The 26212-nt window shown below is 48.1% G+C and overlaps 1 protein-coding gene across 1 annotated transcript in view; it reads right to left on the bottom strand.

Annotated features, from left to right (window-relative positions):
• Positions 1 to 18187: 18187 nt before the first annotated feature.
• E2F4 (E2F transcription factor 4) overlaps positions 18188 to 26212 on the bottom strand; it is a 362041-nt gene continuing 354016 nt past the window's right edge. Inside the window, exon 10 of the mRNA XM_086947763.1 lies at positions 18188 to 19342. Coding sequence (XP_086803889.1) covers positions 19227 to 19342 — 116 coding nt within the window. The 3' untranslated portion in view covers positions 18188 to 19226. The remainder of the gene's footprint in view (positions 19343 to 26212) is intronic.

The following is a 26212-nucleotide window of genomic DNA, read 5'->3' as shown; positions in this document are numbered from 1 at the left end:
TGGACATCCCTAAGCCCATTGGGAGACAAGCTCAAAAGTGTTTCACAAAACATTGAAAATGTAGTCCAAAAAATGGACTACGGTAGCTTGTTCTGGTGCTGCGCTGGTGGAGCAGATGGAACATAACTGATGTCAGCACACTTGGGTGGTGCCTATATAGGTATCATGCACTTCACAGCGGACGTGGATGGTGCCGATTTGGAGCCAACTGATGCCACCTACCGGCATGCAGATGTACTGCGTAAAACTTTCTAGAATTTTTCAGATGCCTGGGTATAATTCTATAGTAAGTAATCTGTAGATAATAGTCTCTATTTGATAGATACTAGAGATTCGCCTCTTTAGAGAGGTCTCTAAATGCTTGTATGTCAGACCAAAAGATATTTAGGGGAGATCCAAATACAATAAAATCTGCCTGGTGGGTTCCCCCAAGAAGTCAGACGGTGCATATGTAGAGCAATTCATCCAGAACTTTACTGACACCATAGAGAAACCTGCAGATCTCTTGACCATCTGTGATCGAGTGGGAACCACACGTTCCTGGGATGCTGTTAAAATCTAGGGCTAAGCAGAGACTTGTCATCACCTGGGCCCTCAAATTAAGGAACCGCAACCCAATCCTGGGGGATTCGCAAAAACGGACCACTGCAGTTCGAAATTCACACCATTATATTTCCTGACTATACCCAAGACGTCCAAGCCAAAAGACGATCCTTCAGTAAAGCAAAAAAAAAAAAAACTGCATTGGCAAGACATACAATATATGATGCTTTTTCCAGTGAAACTGCGGATTCCCTCAAAGGGATAGTCATGGTTCCTCACATCATGGGAGGATGACCAGGCGATTGATGGAGGTATTACGACCCATTGAAAGCAGGAGACAAAGGAGAGCATGAGCACCATCCTGAGAACCTGAACCAGGAGATGGTCTGGAACGAGCAGACAGTATAAGTGACAAATACTGCGAGGGACAGAGGAAGGACAGGGTTACCCCAGTCCATTTGAACCCAGATAGGATGGTGGTGAACCACAGACTAAAAAGATTGAAAAGGCTGGAGAAATTAGCAGGCAGGAGGAAGATAACCAGACGCATCTAAAAGGAACTGTGCTTAGTTCTCTTTGCCAGCAGGACATGAACAGTGTTGTTCTGATTACTTGAAGGTTTGTTATTAGATATAGTGGTGGCGACAGGTGCCTCAGGCATTGGGGGAAGCAGGTAGTTTTAAACTTGCAGCATGAGGCAGTAGGGAGGGGGGTATAGTTTGGGTATGAGCGGGGTGGGGAGATATAGCGATGAATGGATGACTTCCTTGTAGGTTTAGGTGATGACCACACTGAGAAATACAAGAACTAAGAGACTGGGCCTTTATATATCACCATGGAACGTCAACTGCCTCAGCCACAAGCTAAAGAGAGGGGTGATACTAAAGATTTTTCCAGGCAAGATCTCGATCTGACACTAACATGTTGGAAAAGATAGAGAAATAGAACAATGTCCAGACGCACTTCTGTTTATTAGGTGATGTCAATTTTACAATGCAGGTGGTGGAAATAAACAGGATTACTATAAAAAAAAAACAGACGGGTATAAAGGAAAAGAAACTGTAAAATATAATGACATTTTTGGAGCTACTGGACCTCTGGCGGGGGCACAACTCAACATACGGCAAAACTTGTATCTAACTGTAGAAAATAATTTCTCTGATTGTACTATAACTTAGTGCCATTGATGCAGAGGAGGGAAGGAAATGGGATACACATTTTCTGCCAAGAGGGATAGCAGACCATTTCCCACTATGGATTAGGCTTGAAACTCCAGCCATTAAAATATGGTCTGAATGGAGATTGGACCCCTGGGAACTGAAAAACCGGGCTACAAGGAGTTACCTGGTAAAAACACAACTATTTTAACATAAACATTGGAATGGTGTAGAAGGAGCAGTTTCTGTCCTGTAACTCCAGTTCTGTAGTAGGGGTATCTCTGTTATAGTCATAATCTAGTGAATAGTCCCGCCCATGTGCGCGGACCCCGGAGCAATAAAAAATAATCTCTTAAAGTGTCGAAAAAATGCAGAACTGCACAGACACTTAAGAGAGAATTAAAGACAGATAATGCAGCCTATAAACACTGTCCAGTACTTCGACTAGAAATTCCACCAAAAACCCACAAACAGCAAAGTCTGTCCAGATTTCCCTTGCCTTAGCAGCAAAAACCCTCTGGAATGATAGAGAGGAGGACATAGACAGACAAGCCCCATAGGCTGCCATTATGTGGCTCAAAACAGGATACTGTGCCTTTAAGAGAACTTTCCAGAACTTCACAGTATCCCAGAATGCACTGCAGGTCCCTTCTACTTTCAGTTCTTTTTTCCGGCTCCTGCTAGCAGGACCCTGGAGCATTGAGCTCTCCCTTTTTAAGGGTTTTTGGTGATTTTTCACTACTTTTTCAAAGTTAAGTGCTTTCTAAGTACTTTGGTGCCTTTCTCCTTAGTGTTGCACTCTGTTCTATATCAAATATGCCTGCATTATTCGATAAATGCCCAGAGTGCTCCAGGAAGAAGGCCAAATCTGATCCCCATGAGGTGTGCCTTCCATCTTCCCATGTCCCAGAGGAGTGTGTGAGAAAGGGATGGACATTCAGGAGGCATACAAAACAGTCAGTTCATAGCCTTCACTGCTTCTAAATGCAGAGAAAGGGCCAAAGAGGTGGTCAACTTGGAACACTGACTAGGGCAGTGGGAAGCAGAATATACATACTAGAGCCGACAGACGACTTATGCCATTGGATTGCTCTAGCCAGAGAGGAGTACAGGTGGTTGGCGGAGAAGGAAGCAAGGGCACAATATCGGGTAAAAAAAAATTGTTTAAGTGGGAAACAAAGAGGCAAACTTCTGGCCTGACTGGCGCAAAGTGAGGCGCTTCAGAGGTGGATTTGCAGAATGAACACAGAAGGAGGTAAAGTAGTAGATTTGGCAGAGGAGGTAGTGCAGGCTTTCAAAGTATATCTTAGTCAATTACACCAGTCCAGAACTATATCCTCCGTCAATGAGCTGAGAAAAGTTGTGGGGGATTTCCCAACTCCTGCTTTAATAAAGAAGATAGAGCACTACTGGACAACAAAATAGAAATAGAGGAACTTACAAAGGCAATCAACAACTTATAAGTGGGAGAACCCTGGGACCCAAAGGCCTACTTCCCAAGTTCTGTAGGTGCACGGCAGGGAAGCCCCGGAGACAAGAGAGCATCCTGCCACAGGACCTCAGGACAGGGATCATAGTACTCATACTTTAAAAAAGATAAACCACCAGAACAATGCACCACCACGTACAGACCAATCTCTCATTTCTCAATGTCAGGCCAAAATAGTGCCAAAGATGCTGGCCAATCGCTTATAGCATGCGACCAATATATTAATAGCAAAAGACCAATCAGGATTCATGCCCCACAGGGCTACATGTCAACCTTAGTCACTAGTATGGGTGCCTGGCAAGGCGACAGAGAATGCAAGAGCCAGCAGTATTTTTGGCCTTAGGTGCCAAAAAGTCATTTAATTCACTGGAATGGCCATACCTCATAGCAAATCTAAGGAAAATTGGCATTGGTCCAGAGCCCCTGTCTAGGACTGAGCAGTTATACACTAACCAGGTAGCAATGGTTCGGAATAATGGCACTCTTTCTGGAAAATTCCACCTAGGTCAGGGTAGGAGAAAGAGCTGTCCCCTCTCTCTCATGTTTGCTTATGTAATGGAACCTTTGCTGAGATGGCTGAGAGGATGCTTTGATCCCAGGCCTTAAATGGGACTCAGGTTGGAATGATGTGGATGACCTGCTCTTATACCTGGCAGAGCCCAACGACTATTTCCAGAACTCTTGAGATGTTGACTACCTTTAGGAACTAGTCGGGTGTGTCTATTAACTAGCACAAGTAAATGGCATTTCCCCTTAATGCCTGGCAGCTGCCAGACGACTGGGAGTATCCGCTGATATGGACACAAGAATACGTCATATATGTGGGGGTCTACACAACAAACGTTCCATGGTGAATTAATGCGGTACAACCTAGGCAGAAACTGGGAAGAAAATAAAAGCATATGTTGAGCACTGGAGGAATCTCCCTACTTCTTTAAAGGGAGGGGCAGCTCTATAAAAAATGATCACACTACCTAAATTCTTATCTGTACTTCAAAACACGTTGTATGCAGTCCCAGACAAGTTCTTATGGACAGTAGACAGTGTGATGAGATCCCTGCTTTAGGATGGAGTTGCCCCCAGGATTGCGCGGGGTAACTCCGACAAGGAAAACCTATGAGGGTGGCATCACTCTGCAAAATCTGAAATTCCACTACTGTGCAGCCCAGCTACTGGGCTTGTGCTACACAACAAGAACCAAGTGGACAGCAGAGCTATAGAGCCTAGAGCGCATGTAACAATCGTATATGGTAGGGGCCAAATTGCCCAACAGCAGACTCCAACAGTCTTTAAACCTTTTAAGGAGGACCACTCAAAAGACAGGAACAGGGTGGGGAGCTAAACCTGGAAACAACCCTATGGGACTCTAGCATCCTCACAGACTTGATTTTGGAGGGCCTTAAGAAAAGGGACATTTTGGGTACCTCCAAGTTAGGTGACATATTAGAGGCACACCATCTGAGGTCATAGAGTACGGATTATTGGTGCCACTATTCCACACACATGACATTCCATAAATAGACATAACAATACTAATTGATAGTCAGACCCCACTGGACACTGTGGAGAGCAGATGGGAGCATGATCTTGGGATCCTAGAGAAGGAAGACTAGGGGGAGGCATGTAAATACTCAAGAGAAGTTACTGTCAGACCCAGGTTCTATCCAGTACAACTCACAATATTAGAAACTCAAAATATAGCACAATGGATATTAAACTAGAACTAGATCAAAATGGTGAGAGTAGACAACAGATGCCTTCGAGGTTGGAACCAGTCTGGTACACTAGAATCTACTCTGTCGAGATGCCAGCAAGTCTGAAATTCTGGCTAAAGGTGGGCCAACAGGTTTCAACGGAAATGGGGGGAAAATAGATCTTACCTTGGTTATGGTAACTGAATATTGCTTCTTTATCTACTATTTAAAGATATCACAAAGGCAACAGAGAGTTTTGAGGAGCATATTGTGCTGCAAAAAGAGACATGGAGGGAAGACACATAGCAGGAGCCAGAAAACAATAATATGGTTAGTAGTAATAAAAGTTGTGTTGAGGAAACCATCTAGGTTTCTGGGCTATGAAGCTTCACATGAACAGACTTCTTTGGAGGTTCCCTATCAGGCAACTTACCTAAGAGAAAGGGGTAAACTTTGATGAATCCTGGTGGGTACTTGTCAAAATTAAGTTGTTCTCCTGCTCCCTGTTTTTGTTACAATACATCTGGGAAATATGAGTCACATGCTGTAGAGTCATTGTAGGGGTGAAGAGAAAACATGCAGAAGTCATGTGGACCGATAAAGACCTCAAAGTATTGAGGAGACATTTTACCTAGTCGCTGTTGAAGCCCAAGAATTATTTTTCGGTGAACCACAGAGGAAGACAGACTGGGTTGCTGAGGTGCAGAAAATCAGGAATAGACTTCAGCATGCCAACTGGCATTTATCATTTGACAGTGTTGTAATATCTCACAGCCAGAGTCGCAGCTGAAGCCTTATGGCAACCCCTGGCAGCATTAGACCGCTATGGCTACACAAAGTAAAGTGTTACAGGCCAGTTAAACATCTGGGAAAATATTGATTAGGTGAAGAATCTTTAGGATAATGTATCCATCAGTATTAGAACACACCCACATTTGTGAGCTTCACAAATCTCTGTACCAAAAGTAGTTTGTTTAGTCTTTATAGGGGGATATCTGCAAAAAATAACCGAATGTTTGAGAAAGAGTCAATGTGTTACATATATAGACTCCAATAAACCAGCATTGTAACTCAGACTTTCATTTGCTATTGAAAACGCCACCTGCCTCTTTTCAGTGCTGAGAGATAAAAACAGAGTAAACGTATTACCAAGATGTATGTGAAGAATGCATGTGGGGCTTTGTAGAAAGAATATAAAACTGCAAATTATACATGAACCTACTGGCGATTGGTGGCCCTGAAAGGTCTGACTAGGAGGGTTTGGAGGCTGCTGCAGAGGGGGCTGTGGTGGACTGGCCCGCCCGCTGGCCCCCAGAACCACGGCGTTGGTTCCCACGTCCCCGGCCGCACAGGGGCTGAACAGCTTGCGCCGGCCTGGTGCCCTGGGTGAGGCGTGGTGGGGCAAACGTTCCGTAGCCACGAAAGGGGCGAAAAGCAGACTGTGCAGGGCGGGTGGTGGAGAGGCCCAAGGACCTGACCGTACCCCAAGAGTCCTTAAGGCACTCCAGCGCTGTGTCTGCTTTGTCGCCCAAAAGGCGACGGCCATCAAAGGGCATGTCCATAAGAGTGGATTGGACATCCCTGTAAAAAACTGTGGACCCCAAACAGGCATAGCTTTGTATACAAGAATCACCGTATCTCAGAGGGGCCGCACACGCAAGTGGAAATTAGCAGTAGACGTAAGGTCCAATTGTACTTGGAGAAAATTGTGGGTTCAATGCATCAGGACTAATCAGCGTATGGCTCTTGGTTTTAACTTAATACTGAAGCCCATCTCATCCAAAATAACTTCTGTATACCTTAAATGGAACGACATTAAACGGGGTGAGCGATTGGATCTTCAGAATTAGAATACCTGAGGTGCAGGGTTTGGTCCGCCCACTAGATATTGTGAATTTTCGTGCTTGGAGCCCTAAGGAGCCCCGCGTATGGAAATCTAAGGATATTATTTCTAAATCTATTTCTGGATTTTATGAGGTTTTTCATGATTTAACACAAGAGAGACTATTATGTTTTTGTCTTGAAGAAGGTGGTTGGTATCAAGGGAAACACCACCAAAACGCGTTGACGCCTTTTGGTTTTTATATGTGGTTGTATTCAAGGAACATGTTCATGCCCAATAGATGATCAGGTTTATGGACATTTGAACAAACAAATGAATGAATTCCATGTGGAACAACCGAAACAGGATGTGATTAATAGTTTGCACTTTTCTGTGTTGTGTCTCATCATATTTGTATAAAATTGTGGTTTTCATGTATTGTTGAGTAGTGGATTACTCCATCATTCTCATGAAATGAAACCCTTGGTTTTTAATAAAAATATATATTCTTGTAGCACCGTATGTGTGTATTATAATTGCCAAGTAGGGTCCATGGTTTTAAATTGAGTGTGTATGGATAGTGTGTCTTTAGTTCATTGAATACAGGGAATCAGATAACATTAGGAGTAGTTGTGAACCTTTTGGTTTTCCCAAGAGATCTCCATATCTTTGCTTACTCACAGCATTGAAGGGGTACAGACGTGGAAATCGTCCTGCCTAGTGAGTCTGCAGTATCCAGGCCACAACGGATGGTAAACTTCACTGCGTCACTCCCTTCAGCAACTGCTCGAGAGAGAGTACGGCCCAGCCTCCTCCGGGCACTGAGACAGCACTTGCGCAACAGTATCCCACACGGAGTGGGAGTAACCGCCCAACAGACATGAAGGTTTACTGACTGCAGACCCAAGCTGGAGGAAGAAAACATCATCTTCCTAAGATAGTCCAGCCTTTTGGATTCCCTATCAGATGGAGTAGTAGGGAATGCGCCCTTGGAGGTGGAGGCTTGGACTACCAAGCTCTCAGGGGTGGGGTTTTGGGAGAGGAAAGTGGGGTCGCCCGGGGCTGGGCAGTGGCGTTGGGCAATCATCCTATCCACAGGAGCCCCTCTATTGGGCCTGGACCAGGTGCCCAAAAGGATGTCCATGAGGGCTTCATTAAACAGCAGTAGGGGCTCTGAAGAGCTCGCTGCCCGTTGAAGCACCTCTGTCAGGAGGTTAATCCCGACTGCCACCGTAGGTAGCTCGATGCTCTCTGCTCCGTAGCCACTGTAGGAGAAGACAACATGCCAAGGTCTGGTGAGGTATCCAAAAGACTAGCTTTTCCCAGTTCCTCTCGCCAGTCCAGCTCATAACCCAGCTGGTCGGTTAAAGGGTCCCCAGGCCGCTCCCAGTCCTCCTCACCCTAGAACAGGGTCACCAAAGTACCCATCTGCGTCGTGTCTACCTCGAGGTGGAGGCCAGGGTCGACGCCGGCTGCGGACCTGGTGCCAGTGGACGTGTTACAAGGTTGACCGACGCCGATCCGGATCCAGGCCTGGATCCATGGGGACGCTGCGGTGCCGAGGTCAGAGCCGCTGGCGTCGAAGGCACAGGGCCATCAGCCGTGTCCGCGGGGCCCGAAGGCGTGTCAGCGGAGTCAGGCTGCCCAAAAATGGCATGCATTGCTTCGTAGAAAGCTCGAAGCTGGGCAGGGGTCGCTCCGGTTCCCGGGAAGGGAGGGAAGCTCTGAGTCAACCCACAGGCTCCGCATGGGAGCCGAGGGAGGGGCACCACCTGCATCTCTCGTCGCGTCAGTCAAAAAGTGACTGGGGTACCGCTCTCTCTGGATCTGCGCTTGCTGGAGCGGAGAAAGATAGAACTGATGTCAGTGCACGACGGCAGCACCTAAGTAGCTATTGCAGCGTTATCCCGGCAACCACGACGCCGAACTCTGAGTCAACCGACGCCACCTTCAGACGTGCAACAGTACTCCAGACGAAAAAACTTTCCTGATCCAGTCTGATGCCTGTGGGTAATTCTAAGGTAAGGAATCTATAACTAACGGTTTCTTTCAGATATTCTTTTCTTAGCTTTCCCACGTCGACGAGGACGTCATAATAGCCAGCTCCGTTAGCGACTCCGTATACCGTCCCCGGAGCCATAAGAAGATCTCGTCGGCATGATGACATCAGTTCCACCCGTTTGTACGTGCCTTTGAGGCGAACAGGCAGACCAACAACATAATACAAGTATATCGAGAATACATAATATATATACAAATACATACAGTATATACATAAATATAAAGTAAAAGCCAATAAACAAAGCATTTCCTAGCAACAAATGAAATGCCTGAAAGACACATATAGAAAATAACAACGTCAGAGAGTCAGAACTTTTCGGGTATCTGCAGGAGGACAACGGGGAGGCGGGCGGGTCGGTGAGGAATCCACAGGCAGATACTGTACCATCCTGAAAAAGCGTTACCGAAGGTAAGTACCTTGTTCTTCTGATGGATACATCTGCCTCTGGATTCCTCACCTTCTGAAATGAATCCCACAGCAGTCCCGCTCCTCGAAGATGGTGTCCTTCTGCCTATACCAAAAAATCTTTTACAGAACAAGCAAAATGGCTGTTCTCCCAAACCTCCGAATCCAAGCAGTAATGCTTCGCAAATGTGTGGAAGAAGCCCCAACGGTCCACTATGAAGAGACTCACAAGGAGAACCCATCAAAAAAGTAAGCACCAAATTCAATTCCCACTGAGGGATAATGAAGGGAGTGGGAGGAAACTGATTGGTGAGGCCCTTAATTAACCTCATAACAATGGGAGACTTAAATAAAGACGGCTGGTCCGGCAAACAGAGGAAAGCTGACAAGGCAGACAAATAACCCTTGACTGCAGCCACAGAACAACCCTGCTGGGTGAAGGAAGTGAAAATCCTAAAACGTCAGATAAGTGGGCTTTCAAAGGATGAATGGATTCTCTCCACACCATTTCACAAATTTGGACCACCTAGAGGAATAAATAGATTTGGTGGAGTGTCTCCTGGATGATAAAATAAGATCCACCACATCCGGTGGGAGAGATACAGGACTCTGATTGCCCTGTTCAATCTCCAGGCATGAAGGTGCAAGCTCTGGAGGTGGGGTGTAGAACCTGCCCCTGCGAGAGGAGGTCTGCCATGAGAGGGAGATGGAGCAGAGGGTGCGAGGAGAGGTGAAGTAGATCTGTGTATCACACCCTTCTTGGCCAATCCGGAGCAACTAATATGACCTGGGCCCGGTGTTGGCGAATCTTCCGCAGAACCAGAGGAATCAAGGGTATGGGAGGAAATGCGCAAAGGAGTTGCAAGCTGCAATCCAATTGAAATACATCCACCAATGTTCCCTGCATCAGATACTGAATGCTGCAAAATGACGGGCAGTGCGCATTCTCATGAATGGCAAAAAGGTCCACCAGAGGAAACCCCCACATCCAGAAGATGTGCCGGACCACCTCTGGATGAAGCTGCCACTCCGCCATTCCTACGAATAATGCTGACAGACTGTCTACACGCACATTTAGCACTCCTGCAAGATGATTTGCCATCACACAAATCTGATGGCCCTGAGCCCAGGACCAGAGTCGCAGAGCTTCTCTGCAGAGACGATACAACCCTACCCCTCCCTGTTTGGTTATGTACCACATCGTGGTAGTTTTGTCCGTCAGGACTTGAATCGACTGACCGCAAAGGGAGGGATATAAGGCCTTGAGAGCCAAATGCATTGCCTGCAATTCCAAAAGGTTGATGTGAAGTAACCCTTCCTCTGGAGACCAAAGGCCTTTGAACACCAGATGTCCCAGATGAGCACCCCATCCTAGAGTGGAGGCATCCGTGATCCCTGTGGCCACTGGTGGAGGAGTTTGAAAGGGCTTTCCTTGAGACAGGTTGTCCTGCACACTCCGCCAAGATAGCTCCGCTGCAGTCTCTCTGGAGATTCTGATCTTCTCCCCATAGATCTCTATTGTGTTGATACCACTGCCTGCGGAGGCATCACTGGAGCGCCCTCATGTGCCAGCATGCATGGATGACCAGCAATATGCAGGAAACAAACAGACCTAGCAGGTATAAGACCTTCAGGACTGGAACAACCGCTCCATCGTGAAATAAAGGAATCATCTCCTAAATGTTGAGAATACTCTGCGGTAGCGGAAAAGTTCGACGTACAGTAGTATCCAGAACTGCCCCTATGAACAGGCTGCGCTGAGAGGGCACCAGGGGAGATTTGGGCACATTTATCGAGAAACCCAAGTTGAACAACAGTCGCGTTATTGCATGCAAGTGACGCAACACCATCTCTGGTGACTTTGCTTTGAGGAGCCAGTTGTCCAAATAGGGGAAAACAGGAATCCCCGACCTTCTGAGATGAGCTGCCACCACCGCCATCACCTTTGTGAGGACCCAAGGTGCCGAAGGAAGACCGAACAGGAGGACTGCAAACTGGTAGTGTTGCAATTCCCACCGTAAACCAGAGATACTTCTGATGCAACTTCAGAATAGGGATGTGGAAATACGCATCCTGTAAGTCGATCGACACCATCCAGTCTTCCTGTTGCTGCGCCAGAACAACCTGAGCTAAGGTTAGCATCTTGAACTTTTCCTGTCTGTTGTAAAAATGCAAAACCCTGAGGTCCAGGATCGGACATAGGGAATCAGGAAATAACAGGAGTAACATCCCTGACCCCTTTCCTGCTCCGGAACCACCTCTATCGCACCTTTCTGTAGCAAGGCAAAAACCTCCTGCTGCAGAAGCAGCTAACAGTCCTCTGAACACTATCCCTGGAGAGGAGGGTAAGGAGGTGGAAACTCTTGAAAAGGTAGGGCGTACCCATTCTCCACAAGATTTAAATCCCAATGGTCTGAGGTAACCAATTTCCAATCTTGTAGAAAATGGGACACCTGGCGCCCTACAAGCCAGCATGCTCCAAGATGGGGGATCTAGAGCTGCTTTCCCATGGTACCGGTGGTGGATGAGACGCTCCCCGCAGATGGCCTCTACCTTTTCCTCTGTACGACCTATACAGAAGATTCTGCTGCTGCTGAGGCTGATGACGGCCTCAAAAGAAAGCTGCCTTCCCAAAGCCTAAATACTTTTTGTACCCATAACCCCTGGGTTGGTACTGCAGGCCCAAGAATCTTGCAGTAGCTCTACTGTCCTTGAACTGCTGCAGTGCAGAGTCCGCCTTGGTTCCAAACAATCTAGACCCATCGAAGGGTAGATCCAGCAAAGTAGTCTGTACATCTGGTGAGAAAACTGAAGATCTAAGCCAGGCATGCCTTCTAGTAGCAATTGAGAAACCCATGACTCTGGCAACAGAGTCCGCTGTGTCCAGACCCGACTGGATGACATGACGAGCTACTGTTGCAAATCTGAACCTGCTTCAAGAAAATGAATTCAATCCTCTTCAGGGAGTTTAGGAGCCAATTGCTTGACAGAGTCAATAAGAGCATGAATGTACCTCTCTAGCAAACATGTGGTGTTTGTTGACTTCAGAGCCACACTTGCTGAGGTAAACACCTTTATGGCCGACTGCTCTAACTTCTTTGAGTCTCTATCCCCTGGGGTGGTAGGGAAGAAACCCGTAGACTGCTTGGAACAAGAAGCCTGAACCACCAAGCTTTCTGGAGATGGATGGCCAGAAAGGAAAGCAGGATGACGAGGAGCAGGTCTATATCTTCTTGCCACTGCTCTAGAAACTGCAGGGGCAGACAAGAGTTTCTGCCACACCTCCATAATTGGATCCGTCAACGCCTCATTGAATGGCAGCAGAGGTTCATTAGAAGAGGAAGGGGAATTTAGCACTTCAGTGGACCTTCAGCTGAGGTCAACTGAAGGTCCAACAAACCAGCAGTCTTTCTGATGACCAAGTGATAAGGGGCAACATCCTGTGAAGGTAAAGCCTTTCGGAGAAGAAAGCTCCCACTCTGGGGAAGTATCAAGGCCACTAGCCTCACGTAAACCTTCGACTTCGTCTACGGAGTCGAGAATCTCTCCTTCCTCCAGCTGGTACTCATCTTCTTCCAGCAGTCTTTCTCTTCCCTCCTAGAACGCTCCTTCCGGATCGGCGGCGGCGCCAGCCGCGGCACCGACGTCGAAGGAGGACCTTCCAAAGTGGGCAAGGGCGCCAATCGAATACGGGATGACGACGGCCTAACACCAGATGGCGCTGGTGATTGAGGTATCTGAGTCAAAAACCTCGGCGCCGGGAACTGCCAAGATAGAGCCGTCGGCATGAAAGGCACGAAGGGTGCCAGGGCAAACTTCTGGGGAATGCCTATATTAAAGGCAAGCAGACCCACGGGGCCAGAGGGCGCACCGGTAGGATAGGAAGCCCTGGCAAACATGCCAAACACACATTCTGAAAATGCAAAGGATGTGATCCTGGTCAGGGAGGATAAGGATCCGAATTCCCCTGGTCTGGATCCATCCAAGGTTGTACGGGGGCTGAGGCTGCAGAGCCAGCACAGGTGAAGCCGCAGGTACAAGGTAAGACACCCTGGGAGCCAGAAAATTCCTGGGTGCCGGTGAACCTCTGGACGTCAGAGAATCCCTGAGCGCCGGCGAATCCCTCAGAGCGGGAGAATAGTCTGGAGTTGCCTGCTGAGAAGGCGACGATGAGACAAAGTCTTTTTCATGACGCCGCTGTATGGGAAAGGCTGACCTCAAAGCCCTGCCCTTCGAAGAACAACGTTGTGATCCATGTCTTCCTTTGACTTCTTATGCTCCTTCCATTTCGAAGTATGCGAAGTTGACGACATCGATCGCTTATGACCCCTCTTCTCCTTTTTTGCCTGCACTGTAGGAGAGTAGGGTCTGCAATCCTATGATCACCCAGATTTTTTGCTTTTGTTTCACTGGTTTACGACTTTCTCTGGCTGTGGGCCTGCCAATCAGACCCACAGCCTGGCTGTTCTCTTTCTAAATTACGATATGTACCCTAGGTGCATTTACCAATTGGTACTGGGCCACCTTATCAGACCCTGTAACTCAGGGCATAGGTGTACCCAGGGCCGCCAGGGGCTGCAGCATGTATTATGCCACCCCTGGCTGGCCTCCTAAATTTGACACAACTGGCTGCATGACAGCTGGGGCGAAGTCGTGTAATCACCCTTTGCTTTAGATATAGTAGCTCTATATCTAACCATACAATGGACACCCGAGTCCCTATCAGTCACTCCTATGGCAGGCCTTGACAATCCTGAAGGCGGAGTGCATGGGCTCGCGTGAACTGTGTTCTGGCCCGAGCCGAGCCGGTTGCAGCTTGCGGAGAAAAGACCCAATGGCTGTTCCATGATAACGCGTGCCACATCGGTAACTTCGGTGTCGCGTTATCAAGACATGTCGAGTAAGGTGTCATACGAATCGGGATGCTGCCCTCTCACCAACTCTGGCGACGAGGTTAGCATTCCGCCCTTCTAGAGGGACACGACATGTACGTAACTGTGAACCCCGGTTAAAGTTAACGAAAGCCTCAGCTCCACAAAATGGATGCTGCCACCACAGACACGAGTCTGACCTCCTGCTGCTGGGAGTCCTTCCAGCGAGGAGCGCTTGGACAAAGGGTTTCCTGTCGAGGGCGGTGTTCGCACCGTCCCAGACAGGGTTTGTGTATTCTGGGTAGGTAGGGCTTTTGCGAGAAGGTGACTGCGGAGTGGCACCCCGGTGCTCACTACGCATCTGCCGGTTAGAACCAGTTCCAGGGGCGACAGCCCTGGCCTGGGGAAAGTCCGGCAGGGGAGAGGGGTGTAACTACCCCCCTTCCTGGTCCCACCCTTAGGGCAGGACCTAGTCATGTACCCACCCCTTTCTTTAGGATAAAGGCCGGAGCGGGGACCCTTCCTAATTAGATCATCTTTGAATCAAGAATACTTTCTACGAAAGGACTTCAAGACTCTTCTCAAGATTTCTCCCTTGTGGCTAAGGAGTAGTCACCCTGCATCAGCGGGCACCATCTAAGAACTCTGCGGTTTGCTGTAAGTCCTTCCTCAAGGAATCCGACGGCCCAGCTCGACGAGAACCGGCTTCCCTGGCACCTCTGACCTCTACCCCGTCATCAGCTCAGCTGTGATCTGTGGGTGCGACGAGACCTCGAGGGACCGGCCATCATCAGAACCTGCACGCTCTTAAGAACCAGCACGACCATCGAGGTAACTCTCTGGTGAGTGCTCTGGGGTCCGAGAAGCCCCGACCCTGAGCCGCTCTAGCTCCGAAGTGCAGTCCCCCAGCATCTCCACGATCTGCGTGGGGCCCTTCTGCTCGCTGCTCAGCACGTTGTCTGGTCACTAGCCGCTGGCTTGTGTCCTTCTGTGACGACATCCGAGAATCATCACTGCCGGTCTGGTTGCTCCAGACTGGCCCTTGCTTCCATCTTTTCGAGAAGCACCCCGGACCCTCCTGGTCCACTCAAGACGCCGACAGCGTCATCCGTCGTGGGACAGCTCGCACCTCCACCGTGGTCGCCGACAACGCCTCCTGGTCCGTGAGACTGCAGAGCCTAGCGTCGCCCACTCACCTGGTCGAGGTGACGGCCAACTGGTGCCTTCCTGGTACCCTCTGACTACTGGCTAGTAGTACGAACTTGGTCCCCTCTGCTTTCAGGTTTCATCAATCTCCGATCCAGGCTTGGATCTCTACGAACTATTCATCACTGGTCGCTGGCCAGCAACTCCTTTTCTTCCGGCTCCTGGCTCGTCAGCGAAGACCCCGACGCCTGTAAGACTTGTGCAGCCGCAGCCCTCGTGGCTAGGTAACTCGGCATTTCAGTGCCTGCATAGCCTCCTTACTCTAGGGTCCCGAGTCCCTCGCTTCCGACTTGCCTTAACCTTTCCGTGTCCTCGGACACTTGGTTTAATTGTGCACTTAAAGTATTTGCTAAAGAGATTTGGTTTGTGCTAAGTACCCTGTCCTCATAAAGAGTACAGGGCTGTTGTGATTCTTAATAAATATACTGTTTATTTTCATAACACTTGTGTGGTGTCCTTTCACTGGGTGTTCAAGGGGTACATGTGTGGTAAACAGCTGGTTTAACGCGCCCTCTCGAGTCTTTAGCCTTAGACTGCTCGTATCCACGCTACTAGGATAGCTGGTCTATAGGTTGACTTACAACCAAACACCATAAGGGTCGTTGGAACGATACATAGCGGTCGCTAGAATAGCGAACGTTGCATATCGGGCCAACTTCTCACATGCACCATGAAGAGTTTGGCTTCACATTCTTTTAGCGCCTTCCGGTTCATCTTCTGACAGCACGAACACCCATCAACGCCGTGGTCTGAAGACACCAAAGACAGTCTTCGTGATCAACATATGGCCCTTACACTCCCTGCAGGGCTTGAATCCGGACTTCTTCGAAGTAGCCATTTCCCTTGCAACACGAAGAAGGAGAAACAAAGTAATCACAATAAAATGGTGAGTCTCAGGAAAAAAACGTTAAGCATCGACGGCGCCGAAAAAAGGGAACTGGCGTCAGCATGCCGACAAGGTCTTCTTTTGGCTCCGGTGACGTCATACGGAGTCGCGAACGGGGGCCATGCTATTTTAAAGTCCTAGTCGACGTGGGAGAGCTAAGAAAATAATTTCTGTGAAAACACTACGTAAATGAATATTTAGTTTTTATTAAGTCTCATAAGCTTAAGTTAGGTGGATGCACTGTGCAGATGAGCTGAGCATTTCCTTTCAATTGAACGCCTTGGCTGGTGGTTGCTTCTATTATCCATCTATGTGCCGCTGCATTACTTGGGAATGGTGTAATGTGTTCAGGAGTGCACCTGAGCAGAGTCTATATCCTACAGAGGGAGTCTTTTAGGATGGTGCAGTTGGAAGACAATGAAAGGAGGTCAGATGGTTTTCTAAATTCAAGGGGCTCACGCTGTTCATTAAGTCACTTTCTTTTGCCTTATTAATGTAGCCATATAGAGGGTACTCCTGTCCAGGTGTGGAGTTTGAGTTTTTGTTTAATTTGTATGCATGGCAACAAGTAGGGGAGGTGGTTGTTTTATATATTTTGTTTCTAACAGAAGGCAATATCTTGGCTCATGCTTAGTGCTAGGTCTTATCATAGTGTGCTTGTGGTACTGTTTAGGTTACATGGTTCTAACCCATTATGGCATTCCTAACAGTTGGGAACTGGTAGAAGTTGCCTGGAGCAAGCTTCTGGTGGGGCACTGAGCCTTTGCACGTAAATGGCATTTGTATAAGTCAGCCAAGTGCTTTACTGAGTCAAATGCAAGGATACAGTTATGTGACTGGAGGGTTAAGTGGTTTCTAAGAGTGAGAGTAGACTGTTACCGATTCCTGATGTACTGCTCTTTGGAACTAACTCTCCGGTGCACCGGACTACAGGTCAGCTACTACAGTACGTTTCTACATGTACTTTCCTACAACCCGCCATCTTTACTTGAGACAAATCCCTACTTCTGTGGTGAACCAAAGACAAATGTACTTTGCGGAGAATGATGCCCTCAATAAGGATGATGTTCCAAAAAAGTCTGCATAGCTAGAGGGTTGTGACACCCACATGAGAGCACCACATGTTCTATCCACCCTGCTCCAGACTAATGGGTCATTGGTGCAGGCTCAGCCACAGAAGCTAAACCTGTAAATAAAATAAAGTTCTCTTGGTATTATGGTCACCCCAGACAAAGGTCATAAAATATTCCCTGCTTTAACTGTTATAGTCAAGCTGAAGTATTTTTCTTGTTGCACACGCAACAGAAGATGGGAAAATGCTGTCTCTGCTTCAATTACAACACTACAAATGGTTGTGGGCTAAAAATAGAAAACATACCGCTGATTCAGGGAATTATAATGCCATTAAGGCAGAGCAGAAATTAAGAAACAAGTTACAGATGGTTGCGATTTTTGTACTGGTTAATTACGAGCAGGCATATTTACATAAATAGTGCCTATCTTCAGATTCTATTTTGCAAATGTGGAGGGACATACAAAATAATGAAACCTTGTATTAAAAATAAAGATACCCAAAAGGTATTAAAAAAGCACAGGTATAACCAATTCAGCAGAGAACATCAGGACTGTAGAATGATGGATAGGTTACGTCACTGCATAACAATGCAACAATGAATAGCACACTAGCAGGAAATTGTATCACTAGGGGAAATTGTAAAGGCATCCCATTCAATCACAGAGCACCATGACTTCAGTGTAAGGATATCCACTTTTATCACATATCATTAGGACCGCAACATAATGATACTGTACATTATCATACAGTACCAAACCTGCAGAACAATCTCACTTGATCAAGGAGCAGTAGGGCATACATTCTACTTAATAGCACCGCAACTGCTTCAGTGCCACATTCTATCACAGAACTAGGACTGCAGAATACATATTTCTTTAAGCAAAGGGCAGCAGAACAGGAAATTAACTGTGTGGTATAAATGATTTTCTCTCCGTGCCCTTCCTCCAGTAGATACCTGAAAATGGATAGCTGTAAAATGATGGTTGTTTCAGATCTTTAATATTGGTGTCTCATACATCTTGGAGGGAAACTTGCGCAGTCTCTGAATGCACCCTGCTATGCGGCTCCCAAAACTGAAAAAATCAACAGTTCATGTATAGGATTTGCAAAAAGATTTGTCACACACAAAGAGCAGCTTATGCATGTATTTAGATAAGAGATGTGGTACCCAGAAAGCCTCATGAATAGGCAACAATGTGAGGTGAAGAGACTTTACAACCAGTGTATATTGAGAGTCGTTCTTGATCCTGAAGCACTGTGAATGCACTGGGCAAGGAAACCGACTCGGAGAACGTGTGGACAGTTTGTGACTGAATCCCTAAAACAGCTTCATCAAGGTCTATGGGAATACAACAACTTCTTATATGTAGCCCAGTACGAGAAATCTCAGCCAGAAGCATTAGAGGACAGTTCCGGAATCGGCTGGGAGTGCTAACGTTCTTATCAGCTTCAGCATTTATGCTTGTTTCATGTAGACATGAAGACATACACTGCAACAGGAGAGGACAAGCCGTCACTGGATTGAATCAGAAATGTTTCCTCATCACACAAAATGTGTTGTTCCTGCAACTCTGGTAAAGAGCACAATGTTAGAGATTGTTGTACAGCAAAGCAATGGAAGAGTCAAATTATGGGAATGAGAAGCAATCTGTGCGTGTCAGAAGAGATTTGTCACACCCAGCACAAGCAATTCCTCCTCTGGTCCATGTAGATATCTGCGACACCCCGGGTAAATCAGAAGTAGCTCCTGCAGATGCATGGCAAACCTAGGATGTGTTGTGAGTGGTGAGAGGATCTGCATCTCCAGTGAAGACTGGACACCCAAAGGGCTTGCTAGAGCTTTATCCAGGTTTCTTCAGAAGAGAGATTTCCAGTTCAGGCAAAACGAAAAGCAATAAAGGATTATTTCCTTTTGCTAAGTCGCCATTCACACAAGGAATCCAAAAATATATATCTTATCCGAAAACTTTTAAAAAACAGTCTGTATTCACAAAGCCAAATGGCATAGTTCAAAGGTCAGAGAGGGAGAATTGGTACATCGAAGAGGTCGCAGACGCCTTCACTCTCATCCAAGTTGTAGATGTAGTCATGATCTCCAGGAGGAGGCGAGAGTCGAAGCAAAGGGATAAACACTAAGAAAAGATGGTCAAAATACGAGTAAGAAAAGAAGAAACTAAAAGATCACCAAAAGGAGAAGAAAAAGGATTGGGACAAATGGAGATAAAAGGGAGGGTAATGCAAAGGGGTGTGAAAAGTATGTGGCAGGAGGATTTAAGACTGATTAATTACAAGAGGACAAGATGAAGAAAAGGCATGGATAGAGGAAGAAATTATTGGAGAGGAATGGAAAAGAAGAACAAGTTACTTACCTTCGGTAACGCTTTTTCTGGTAGATACTATATCTGCCTGTGGATTCCTCACCTTGTGAATATCCCCCTTGCGTCAGCAACGTTCGGAAATTTTCTTCGTAGCACGCCGACGTGGACGACGTCACCGGAGCACGGCATCGCGCGTGACTCCGCCTGACGTCACCGACCCCATATCAGGTCCACGCCGGCGTGATGACGTCCGTTCCGCCCTTTTTTCCGTGCCTTCGAGGCACACGGACGGACCAACGATAGCAAATATGCAAATATACAATGTACACAGTACAAATAGAACCAAATCAATACAACAGTATTACAATCATATATACAGAAAGACCAGGTATAGCAGAGTAGACAACGGGGAGGCGGGTGGGTCAGTGAGGAATCCACAGGCAGATATAGTATCTACCAGAAAAAGCGTTACCGAAGGTAAGTAACTTGTTCTTCTGATAGATACATCTGCCGTGTGGATTCCTCACCTTGTGAATAGATTCCCACAGCAGTCCCCACTCCCGGAGGAGGGTGTCCACTCTGCTACACCAGGAAGTCTTGGAGGACAGAACGCGCGAAGTGGCCATCCCTCCTCACCTCGGTATCCAAGCAGTAATGCTTCGCGAAAGTGTGGAGGGAGGCCCAAGTCGCGGCCCTGCAAATATCCTCAACAGGTACACCCCTAGACAAAGCAGATGTTGCAGACTTTGCTCTAGTTGAATGAGCTCTAATACCCTCAGGAGGGTCCTTACCCGCAAGGGAGTAGCAGATCTTGATGCACAGGATTATCCACCTGGAAAGAGTGCGCTTGTGCACCGCTCTGCCCTTCTTGCAGCCAGCAAAGCCAACAAACAGCTGGTCGTCCAACCGGAAGTCCTTAGTCCGGTCCAGATAGAAAGACACCGCCCTCTTAGGGTCCAAGCGATGCAGCCTCTCTTCCTCCTTAGACTGGTGAGGGGGAGGATAGAAGGTAGGAAGGGTAATGGACTGCCCAAGATGGAAAGGAGTCACCACCTTAGGCAGAAAAGCAGCCCTGGTTCTAAGAACCATCCTTTCTGCATGAATGGTCAGGAATGGGGGTTTGGAACTTAGAGCTTGAAGCTCACTTACCCTCCTTGCCGAGGTGATTGCAACGAGGAAAATTGTTTTAAAAGAGAGAAGCCTCAATGGACACTTGTGCAAGGGTTCGAAGGGAGAACCCATTAAAAAGGTCAGCACAAGATTCAAATCCCAATGAGGAACAATAAAAGGAGTAGGAGGAAACATATTCAAAAGACCCCTCAAGAATCTCAAAACCACCGGAGATTTAAAGAGAGAAGGCTGATCCGGCAAACATAAAAACGCCGATAAGGCCGAAAGATAACCCTTGACCGTGGACACAGCCAAACCTTGCTGTGCCAGATAAAGGGCAAATTGTAAAATATTAGACAAATGAGCCTTCAAAGGGTCAACATCCCTCTCCCTGCACCAAGAAACAAATTTAGTCCACCTATAGGAGTATATGGACTTAGTGGTGTCACGCCTGGCAGAGAGAATAACATCCACGACCTCGTGAGGGAGAGAAAATGAACTCAAGTTGCCCCGTTCAATCTCCAGGCATGAAGGTGTAATGTCTGGAGGTGGGGGTGTAGAACCTGCCCCTCCAACTGAGAGAGGAGGTCTGCCCTGTGAGGGAGACGGAGCGGCGGGTGAGAGGATAGGTGGAGTAGGTCCGATTACCACACCCTTCTTGGCCAATCCGGAGCAACCAATATGACTTGGGCCCGGTCTTGACGAATCTTCCTCAGAACCCGAGGAATCAAAGGTATGGGGGGAAACGCGTAAAGGAGTCGATCTCCCCAACTCAACTGAAACGCGTCCCCCAATGCTCCTTGCATCGGATACTGGAGACTGCAGAATGAAGGGCAGTGAGCATTCTCGCGAGTGGCAAATAGATCCACCCGAGGAGTCCCCCACATCCGAAAGATGTCGTGAACAACCTCCGGGTGAAGCCTCCACTCGTGGTCGGCAGAGAACTGCCGACTGAGACTGTCTGCACGCACGTTCAGAACCCCGGCCAGATGATTTGCCACCAGACAAATCTGATGGTCCTGAACCCAGGACCAGAGACGCAGAGCCTCTCTGCAGAGACACTGCGACCCTACTCCTCCCTGCTTGTTGATGTACCACATCGCGGTCGTGTTGTCCGTTAGAACCTGAACCGAACGACCGCGAAGGGAAGGGAGGAAGGCCTTGAGCGCCAAACGTATCGCCCTCAATTCCAGAAGGTTGATGTGAAACAACCTTTCTTCCGGAGACCAAAGACCTTTGACCTCCAGGTCTCCCAGATGAGCACCCCACCCTAGAGTGGATGCATCCGATATCACTGTGGCCACCGATGGAGGCAGCTGAAAAGGCTTTCCTTGTGACAGATTGCCTTCCACGCCCCACCAAGACAGATCCGCTGCAGCTTCCCTGGAGATCCTCACTGACTCCCTGAGATCTCCGTTGTGCTGATACCACTGCCTGCGGAGGCACCACTGGAGCGCCCTCATGTGCCAGCGTGCATGACTGACCAACAGAATGCAAGAAGCCATCAGACCGAGCAGGCGAAGGACCTTCAGGACTGGAACAACCGCCCCATTGAAGAATAAAGGAACCATTTCCTGAATGTCGCGAATCCTTTGAGGTGGAGGGAATGCACGACATACAGAAGTGTCCAGTACCGCACCTATGAACAGGTTGCGCTGGGAGGGCACCAGGTGAGATTTGGGTACGTTTATCGAAAAACCCAACCTGTGTAACAACTGAGTTGTCTCCTGCAGATGATGGAGCACCATCTCCGGCGACTCTGCTTTGATCAGCCAATCGTCCAGGTACGGGAAAACTGGAATCCCCGACCTTCTGAGATGTGCAGCCACCACAGCCATCACCTTGGTGAAAACTCGAGGCGCAGTAGTAAGTCCAAACGGGAGGACCGCAAACTGGTAGTGCTGCGAACCCACCGTAAAACGGAGATACTTCCTGTGCGACTTCAGGATTGGGATGTGGAAATACGCATCCTGCAAGTCGATCGACACCATCCAGTCTTCTTCCATCAGCGCCAGAAGAACCTGAGCAAGGGTGAGCATTTTGAACTTCTCCTGTTTGAGATAGAGGTTCAAAATCCTGAGATCCAGGATAGGCCGAAGCCTGCCATCCTTCTTGGGAATCAAGAAATACCGGGAGTAGCACCCTTGACCCCTCTCCTGCTCTGGAACCACCTCTATTGCACCCTTTCGAAACAGTGCCAGGACTTCCTCCTGCAGGAGAAGCAGGTGGTCCTACGAGCAATAACCTTGGCAAGGAGGGTAATTGGGAGGGAACTCCTGAAAAGGAAGTGCATACCCATTCTCTACGAGATTGAGAACCCAAAGATCTGATGTAACCGATTCCCAATCTCGTAGAAAGTGAGTAAGCCGACCCCCTACTGGCCCTACATGATCCAGAATGGTGGATCTAGGGCTGCTTTGCTGATGCGGGTGGGGGTTGGGCATTATTGGAGGAAGTGGAGGAAGAGGAGACTTGACGTCCACGTCCACGACCCCTCTGTCTACCTCTATAGGACCTATATAGAGGGTTTTGCTGCTGCTGCTGTTGCTGTTGGCCCTGCTTGAAGGGACGAAAAGAAGATTTAAATCCCTTGAATTTTCTAGCCGTCGACCCTCTCATCTGCAGACCCAAGGATCTCGCAGTGGCACGGCTGTCTTTAAACCTTTCCAAGGCCACATCAGCCTTTTTACCAAAAAGGCCAGTCCCATCAAAGGGTAAGTCCAGCAAAGTAGATTGTACATCCGCGGAGAAATCAGAAGACTTTAACCACGCAGCTCTCCTGGTTGCAATGGATGAGCCCATAATTCTGGCAACAGAATCCACAGTGTCCATGCCACTTTGAATGACCATGCGGGCCGCAGCCTGAGTGTCAGAGATCACTTCATTAAAGTTTTTCTTATCCTCCTCAGGAAGTTTTGCAGACAATTGCTTCACTGAGTCCATCAGCGCGTGCACATATCTACCTAAAAGGCAAGTAGCGTTTGATGACTTCAGAGCCATGCTCCCAGAAGAGAAAGTCTTCTTCGCAGCCTGATCCAATTTCTTAGACTCTTTATCAGCTGGCACTTGAGGGAAAGAGCCTGCAGCCCTATTAGAGCAAGCCGCCTGAACCACAAGACTTTCCGGAGATGGATGTGTAGACAGAAAGGCAGGGTCATCAGGAGCCACCCTATAGCGCCTTGCAATAACCCTTGAAACTGCAGGAGCAGACAACGGCCTCTTCCAAACCTCCTTAATTGGATCTGACAAGGCATCAGTAAACGGCAGAGTTGGCTCCACAATCGAAGAAGGAGAATGCAGGACTTCCGTGAGAATGTTGGGCTTGTACTCCACTGTGGGCAGCTTTAAGCTAAGAAGGTCAGCAGCCTTCCTAATAACCACGTGATAAGGAGCGACGTCCCTTGATGGTGCATCGGAAGTCGAAGGCAGACCCCACTCGGGAGAGAGTTCCAGACCACTAGCATCCCGAAGCTCATCGAAGTCATCATCATGATCAGGAAGCTCGCCTTCTTCCACATCTGAGCTCTCATCATCCTTTTGCTCGAGAAGACGCTGAGCTCTCCGCCTCGACCACTCCATTCGAATCGAAGTCGATGGATCCGGCAACGACTCCGACGGAGCCGGTTCCGACGTCGATCGAGGAACCGGAGCAGGAGGACGAGAGTCATGAACAGGCGTAGTACCTCGATCACGACGAGGTCGATCCGGAGTCGGCGAAGCCGCATGCGGAGTCGAAGACCTCGGTGGAGCCGTACCGAGCCAAGGTGAAAGAGGCGCCGGCATGAAAGGCATAAATGGAGCAGGGGCATACGACTGAGGAATACCCAGATTGTATGATAATGGACCCATGGGGCCACCAGGCGCTCCAGTGGGGTACATTGCCCTCGAATAAACTCCATACATCGCATTGAGAAAATGCGAGGGATCCTGCCCAGGACCAGGAAAGGAAGGGTACGGACCTACCGGATGTTGCAATGGAGGCCGACCCGACACATCCTCACCCTGACCTTCCGGATTCACAGGAGTCTCCGTCGAAGCCGGTTCTTGAATCACCTCCTCTTCTTCATGCCCCGAGGAGACCGGCTCCGGGTCCGGCTCCGGAGATCCTTCTTTTGACAAAGCAGGTGAAGGAGAGACAAAGTCCTTACGATGTTTATGAGACCTTCTCTTCGAGTCAGAGGAATCCTTCCCCGAATGATGTCTCGAACTGTGCTTCCTCCTCTTATGCTTTCTCCTCGAAGAGCTCGAAGCATGTCCGGAAGCCGACTTAGATCTAGACCTAGATCTATCTCTGGACTTCGACTTCGCTTTAGACCTCGAGTCCTCTCCAGACCTCGAGCCCGCTCTGGACCTCGACGCCGATACCGACCTCGACCGAGACCTTTGCTTCGACTTCGATCTCCGTGACGTAGATCTCGAAAGTCGCCCAGAGTCTTTCTTCACCTTCGCCAAAAGCAACTTTGCTTCACGCTCCCGAAGCGCTTTTGGATTCATCTTAAAACAGGACTCGCAGTTCTTCACATCGTGACTTGAACCAAGACACCACAAACAATCCTTATGTGGGTCAGTGATAGACATCATGCGGGCACAAGACCTACATGGTTTAAAGCCTGTTTTCCTCGACGACATCTCCGGAGAAGAACAAGGTCGTAAGAGAGAAACAGTGACAAATATCAAACAGAAAGATACTAGGTATCGCTGAAGATCCCGAAAACCGTTAGCGTCGGAGACGCGGAAAAAAGGGAACTGACGTCATCACGCCGGCGTGGACCTGATATGGGGTCGGTGACGTCAGGCGGAGTCACGCGCGATGCCGTGCTCCGGTGACGTCGTCCACGTCGGCGTGCTACGAAGAAAATTTCCGAACGTTGCTGACGCAAGGGGGATATTCACAAGGTGAGGAATCCACACGGCAGATGTATCTATCAGAAAGAGTGCATGAGCGAAGGAAAGATATAGTAAGAGTGTACAATCCAAATGGAAGAACAAAGAAAAATCAGAAAAGGCAGTAACCAATTAGCACGTGCATACAGAAAGGAGGGATACATGACATAAGTGAATGGGCAAAGGGAGATAGAAGCAAGTGGAATTACAATATTGAACGGAAGATAGTATGAATGTGGGACACAGGAAGAATGGAGGGTGATAAAAGAATGGAGGAATATAATAAACAATATATCATGAAAAATCTAAGTAAAATAGGAAAACAAATATTTTCCTCACCAGCATACACAACTATCCCCCCCCCCCCACTACTCTCTAAATCTCTAGCCCCTTCCCTACACCTAACTCTCATTGACCCTCTTTAACCAATCAACTCTATCCATTTTTTCCTAACACAGCTGACTTAGATTGTATCTTTACAACCTTGACGCCCCTTTATGTGCCTCCAAAATCATCAACCACCCAAGGTTCATCTAAATGTAGTCCATAACCACCTAAATTCTGTGTTATAACTATTTATCCCCTACATCCAACACACACATGGGGTTGTGAAACCGCATTATGAATTCATCACACACCGTTGGTTTTACACTGGTACCAGCATTTCCAATTCATATCTTTTCTTTACAC

This window comes from Lissotriton vulgaris, chromosome 12, assembly GCF_964263255.1.
Source record: "Lissotriton vulgaris chromosome 12, aLisVul1.2, whole genome shotgun sequence".
NCBI lineage: Eukaryota > Metazoa > Chordata > Amphibia > Caudata > Salamandridae > Lissotriton > Lissotriton vulgaris.
Note: the sequence above shows the minus strand (reverse complement) of the source record. Positions and strands in the feature narration are given on the sequence as shown.